The sequence below is a fragment of the Jatropha curcas genome, chromosome 3 (assembly GCF_041381405.1).
Source record: "Jatropha curcas cultivar XTBG-Jc1 chromosome 3, XTBG_Jcur_1.0, whole genome shotgun sequence".
NCBI classification, from domain to species: domain Eukaryota; kingdom Viridiplantae; phylum Streptophyta; class Magnoliopsida; order Malpighiales; family Euphorbiaceae; genus Jatropha; species Jatropha curcas.
This window is the reverse complement of record NC_143153.1, coordinates 4,457,922-4,463,912: the sequence shown is the minus strand read 5'-3', so window position 1 is coordinate 4,463,912 and position 5,991 is coordinate 4,457,922. Positions and strand designations below refer to the sequence as shown.

The window sequence follows — 5,991 nt, the reverse complement described above, 5'->3', positions numbered from 1 at the left end:
AATAATTAAATTACTATTTCACCCTTATTTATTGAACTTCTTCTAAAAATAAAATTATTTATTGAACCTTTTGAAAAAAAAAAACAATGAAGATTTAACTCATAATTTTACTAATTGTAAACTAATTTCTCTTTATTCTCTCACATATCCAAACATCAAACTAAAAAAATAAATAAAATTATTATCTTCAATATTTTTCTGCCTAAATTTCTATTCGAATACAGTATTAGTTATGGCTTTATTCAATTAAAGAAAACGAGCACGTTAAGGTATAATTTAGTAATAAGTGTATATGTGACCTGATATTAATGTATGTTCGAATTCACCTCTCTAATACTCAATAAATTAAAAAAAAACAAAAAATGAATTAATTTTCCATTTATGAATTTATCATAAATTAGTTAATATAAAAACGAAATTATACAAGACACAGTGAAAATTGTAAAGAAATCTAAACTATTTAATTTGACATTCTAAAAATAAAACTTTATATATAAGTAAAAATTCTATACTAAAGAAAATAATTATTCTAGCATAAAAGGGGCCCGTAAAAATATATTTTTTAAAAATATGATTATTTTATCATTTTTTCACTGTATGAACCAAAATATTATTTATACTTGGTTGGATATATAAACGTGTTCGACTTTACATAAATCTTCCCCTCATCTGAATGCTACCCGTCTTATTATAGGACACGTTTAGAAATCCAAAAGACATTTACCAACATGTGCCTATATAAGGAGGAAGGTGTAGAACCAAACCCATCAAACTGAGTCCCCAAACTTTCTCTTCTCTATAATTCCTCAGTTATCAGTTCTAAATTTTCCGTTCCAGACCCAAAAAACTTTCCCAGCTACCAAACATGGCAGGAATAATATCACGCGCCACGCAGCAAGTGACTCGAACAATTCAACGTTCACTTCCTGTACCTAAGTTCTTGCAGTCCGATGATGTTGCAATAATTAGAAAGGTTGAAGGAATCCACAAACCTGATGGTCGCCAAGTTGATGTTCAAAACTTATTCACTATTATTACCAAGATCTTGCTTCACGACAATCCCAGTGGTGATGGTGGTGTTACAAATGTATGTTCTAAGTAATTATTTTGCTTCTTTTTTATTTTTTATGTATTTATGGGTGGAAGTTATTCTCACATTAGTTTGAACTAGAAGATTAAAACTAAATTTCCTTTAGGAATATTATTTTTTCACATCAATTTAGTGCATTCATGAATATTATTTATACATAGAATTGGAGTATATATGTACGTATATTTACATGTAGTTGCTTTTTGCAGGGAACATCTACAGGAAGTTCTGAAGTACCTGCTCAAATTATAAACAAGATCTGTTGCGAGGTTAATTATTTTTGTTGATTATAAATAATTACTTTTTTTTTTTTGAAAAACGATTATAAATAGTTACTTCTAACACAAATTTTAAGCCTTTATATATTGTTATTATATATATTTGAGTATTGAAAAAAAGATTTGAATCTGAATTTATTACTAAGTCATATATGCATTTATTTTTAGACTATCTCGATAATATTATATTTCAACCCTACTGTAAAGGACAAAATCTTCTAGCTTTTCTAATTGATAAATTAAATTAATTTGCTGATAAAAAGAGATAAAAGACAAATATTTCTTCAAATCCAAAAACGTACTCTTAAAAGTAAAAACACTATTAACTTTTATCTTGTTCACATAAAGTAGTAGGATGTGCAAATTTTGGAAAAAATAAAAAAACCTGTATCAAACCGATGTAGTTGGATTCTTTGATTTGCTTTTCGATTTTTAATTTGGATACATGTTTTAATTTAAAGAAAGTTTAGTTTTTTGATTTGGCTGGGTTTTGAAAAAAAAAAAATTATTGGTCGAACCGAAATTTCATACACTTTAATTTTTATGTAAAAAAGAACTATACACTTTAGTGTTAACACTAAAAATTTAAGATGAAACAAACAAATTTGAATATTCAAATAACCGAACTGAACTAAACCAAAAAATTACCATTATTTTTTTTGTTCCAATACAGTTTGGATAAGTCATCAAAAATGTAAAATTTTAGTTATTCGATTCCAAACTGCCAGAATGCATTTGCTAAAGCATAAAAGTATAAAGCATACCCGGCCACTTTCTAAAAAGTGAATATTATCATACTGAAAATCTAATATCCTACTTTTCTCTATTTAAGAGTTTTTAGAACATTTGAAAAGTTAATTTTCAAAGTAAGTTTTTCTAATTATGATTTCAAGCATCCAAATATAAGATTTTTTTTTTTCAAAAAAAAAAAAAAAAGTGAAAAATGAAAAGAAACCTAATTTTAATTTTCTGATCTACACATGTATATGCAGATATCATGCAATTGCTCCGGTCGGAATAGTCAAGAAACAACTATAATGTTACTTGAAAAGTTTCTTTCAAACTATTCGTGGGATGCGAAGCTGGTGATAATGGTGGCCGCATTTGCTGTCAACAATGGAGAATTTTATCTGCTTACTGAGCTTTACACTAAAAATCCAGTTTCTAAAAATATAGCTTTGCTCAAGCAACTGAAAGGCGTAGTGGAAGATGCTGAATTATTGGAACAATTTTCTGGAGCAATTATTGACCTTAACAAGGCTATGGTTGCCTTAATTCGATCTGTTCTCCAGTTCAATACTTTACCTTCTGAGTATCATGCAAGTAATAAACCGCCATTTTCAACTGTCATAACTGATATTGTCCGAGCTGTTTATTGGACAATTTATAGTGTTGTGACTAGTGCCTCTCATATTGTTGCCCTTATTGGATCGAAAAATCAGTAAGTATGCTTGACTATATCTTTTTCTTTTTAGGGTTAATTGGTAAAAAAAAAAAAAAAAGCAAGTCATCTACTTGTATGATTTGATTTCAGGCGCACCATTGCTGCAACAATGACATGGGAACTGTCGGAACTGGCGACTAAAGTGAACAGTATTCAGACAATCCTTCAAAAGCATTTTTCTCGTATTAAACAAGAAATTGGTAAAAAACTCTTACCATTTGGGCGTTGTAATTGCACTGTGATCTAACCTACACCTAGTATATGGGACTATCTAAACACCTGGCTAAACAAATATCCTTAATAATATGTAAACAAATATTCTCAATAATCTGTAATCTAATTAGTGATGAATGAAAAGTATCAGGTATGAGCCTCTCAACCATAAAAGATTTTACTAATTTTGTGAAATAACGGGAGAATTATCACATATCGTGTAGTTCACAATGCTATTTCAACCCATTGAACCTCTTAATAAATAAAAGAAAATAATGTATCAGACCAATATGATGCCATCTTAACATTTTTGCATATTATTTTCCTATTTTTTAATTTTTTAATTTGATTTTCTTTTAATTTAGATATCGATAAAACTAAAGCTACTATCATTAATGATATTAATAATTTGTTCTTCAATTTTTTAATAATTAATGAAATTGATAACGTCATGAATATTATTTTGAAGTAAATTTATTCTTCAAATTAATTTTTTACTACAATTTATGAAACTAATAATATCATTAATACTTTTCAAAGAACAAAAAATAATAACAAAATTCTAAACCTTTTCATCTCTAAAAAAAAAAATGCTAAACTTTTGAAATGATTTGGCATCATATTATTATTATTCATATGAAGTGGAACAAAGTTTCTTTTTTCTAATTTTTTGATTAATTTATGACTTCTCTTAATTTGTAGAGATTAAATGTTAAATATTAATTGTCAAACTTGATTAAAGCCTATGTGGTATTTGTCTATTGAGTACTCGAATTCTTTATCAACTCATTTGATAGAAAATATATTTGACTTAAGAAATTGTTCGTTACTAAAGACAAATAAGATAACATAATTTATAATTTAAATTTCTTTTAGTTCGATCTATTTTTTTTAAATGCAAAGAAAAAGAAGGACATGAATTTTTTTTTAGAAAAGAAATTTATTCTCTTTTAATACTATGTAAAGGAAAAGATCCAAATTCAAACAAATTCTTCGAATTCTTAATTTAATTTGCTTCAAATGGCTTATAAGGATGATGGGATTATTGCAGGTGGATACAATGTCCTGGTCAACCTTTTTGAGACTGTCCAAGACATTACGGCAATATTCCAGGCCTTCTTCCACGTGGAGGGTGGGAAGCTACCCCTTGTGGTGGGCACCACTAAGGAACAGGTTTGCTCTTTTATATTTACCCCTTGTGGCAACAGATTACAGGTGAAAATTGAGGTATTAAAATCGAGCTATTACAGGTGAAAATTGAGGTATTAAAGCATACAAAGGTTTTGCTGCTCATTTCTGGACTTGACATATGGCAAGTAGAGATTAAAGCTCTTGCTAAATTGTACGAACATCTCAAAGCAAAGCACAATATTCAGTATCAACTAGTTTGGATTCCAATCGTGGAGGGCAATTTGGATGAACACAAATTTTTGTCTTTGCAATCTCTGATGTCATGGTTTACTGTAAGACACCCTTCACTTATCAAACCAGAGGTTATCAGATACATCAAGGAAGTGTGGAAGTTCTCGAAACACGCAATATTGGTGCCGTTTGATCAACAGGGACATGCAGAATCTGTTCATACTCTTGACTTGCTTTGGCTGATAGGACATTTGCCTGGTCTACTGCCATCATCACCTGGAAGCAAGATATCACCATGGGAAGAGAAGCAGTTGACACTAGATATTCTTATTCATGATATTTATCATGTTGACTCGGTAATTTTACTTTATCCCTCTTTAGTATTAATGATTTTCATTCTCAGATTTTAGAATTTGATTTTACTGTGGTGAATTTCCATATATATTTATATTGCAGACAAAACCTGCACCAATCATATGCCTTTATGGAGGAGAAGACATGAAATGGATTGAGGAGTTCATTCCATAAATAACTCGTGTTAAAGAGTTCACCAAGTTGAACATAGAATTAGTTTATGTGAGCAAGAGCAATGCAGTCGATGAAGCCAACAAAGCAATTATCGATTTCATTACTGCAAGGAAAATTGGTGTGCACTGGATAGCGGAAGAAACAGACAGTTGGCGATTCTGGACTAGATTAGAAAGCATTTTCTCTTCAGGGCTGAAAAATGGAAAAATTGCAAAACAAGACAATATAATGAAAGATGTGATGACTTTGCTTAGCTTTAATGGAAGCTATAAGGGATGGGCTATTTTTGGTCAATTTGGATCTCATCAGAAAATTGCTAAAGCAACCGGGGACGTTATTCTGCAGATTTTGCGAAACATAAAAACGTGGAAACCTGGCACTAGTATTGACTCTTTTCTTACAGCAATTAACCACCAAATCGAACAACAAAATGCTGTCCAAGCACATCATTGCAACCACATTGTCCTCCCGGCGACCATTCCCGAGGTTCCGGATGAGATGATGACATGTGCAATATGTGACCGGAAAATGAGCAAGTACCTGATGTACCGGTGTTGTGTTTAGTAAGTGTGCCTCATGCAATATCTGCTAGAGGTTGGCTGCAAGAATAATTTAGTTATGTTAGTTACGTTTGTTTCTGTTGTGTGTTGATGTGTGATTAATGTAATATGTCTAGCTAGTGCTAGATGAGTACTGTGCTTTCGTTAGTTTGTGTCATAGAACTGGTTCTCAGGTGGTGGTTGGGTAATATACACCTGTAGGAACTGTTATGCTATGATATAATAAAAACTTGAAGGTTGTTACATTTAAGCCTCAAAATCTTCTCTGTCACACTTGTTCTTTGTTTTTGATTTGGATGCTCAACATTTTCCTAATTTAACTTCTATATTGTTAATTATAATTATTTACTTTCCAGTTGGCTGGATTTTGCAAATTAAAACAGTCTGTATTACCACAAGACAGCCTTCCAATCTTTATTACAGAATGAAAAAAATATAAGCCCGTTCATAAATTATAATTAAATTAATACATGAGATACTTTTGTTCTTCCTTAATTATGGTTTCTTTAATACTTT

The 5,991-nt window shown here is 30.3% G+C and overlaps 1 protein-coding gene across 1 annotated transcript; it reads left to right on the top strand.

Moving 5' to 3' along the window:
* Positions 1-784: 784 nt before the first annotated feature.
* LOC105644841 (protein SIEVE ELEMENT OCCLUSION B) lies at positions 785-5,734 on the top strand. The gene is made up of 7 exons (XM_037640126.2): positions 785-1,087; positions 1,300-1,359; positions 2,361-2,809; positions 2,903-3,012; positions 4,077-4,198; positions 4,276-4,743; positions 4,844-5,734. Exons 1-7 carry the CDS (start codon positions 866-868, stop codon positions 4,913-4,915), a joined length of 1,503 nt encoding a protein of 500 aa, XP_037496054.2. The 5' UTR covers positions 785-865; the 3' UTR covers positions 4,916-5,734.
* Positions 5,735-5,991: the final 257 nt, after the last annotated feature.

Excerpts from the sequence above, each read along its gene's own strand:
- LOC105644841 (XM_037640126.2), top strand. The coding sequence starts at position 866 with ATGGCAGGAATAATATCACGCGCCACGCAGCAAGTGACTCGAACAATT. Across the intron at positions 2,810-2,902 it reads CTTATTGGATCGAAAAATCA|GCGCACCATTGCTGCAACAA; the intron begins GTAAGTATGCTT and ends ATTTGATTTCAG. Across the intron at positions 4,199-4,275 it reads TGGGCACCACTAAGGAACAG|GTGAAAATTGAGGTATTAAA; the intron begins GTTTGCTCTTTT and ends GAGCTATTACAG.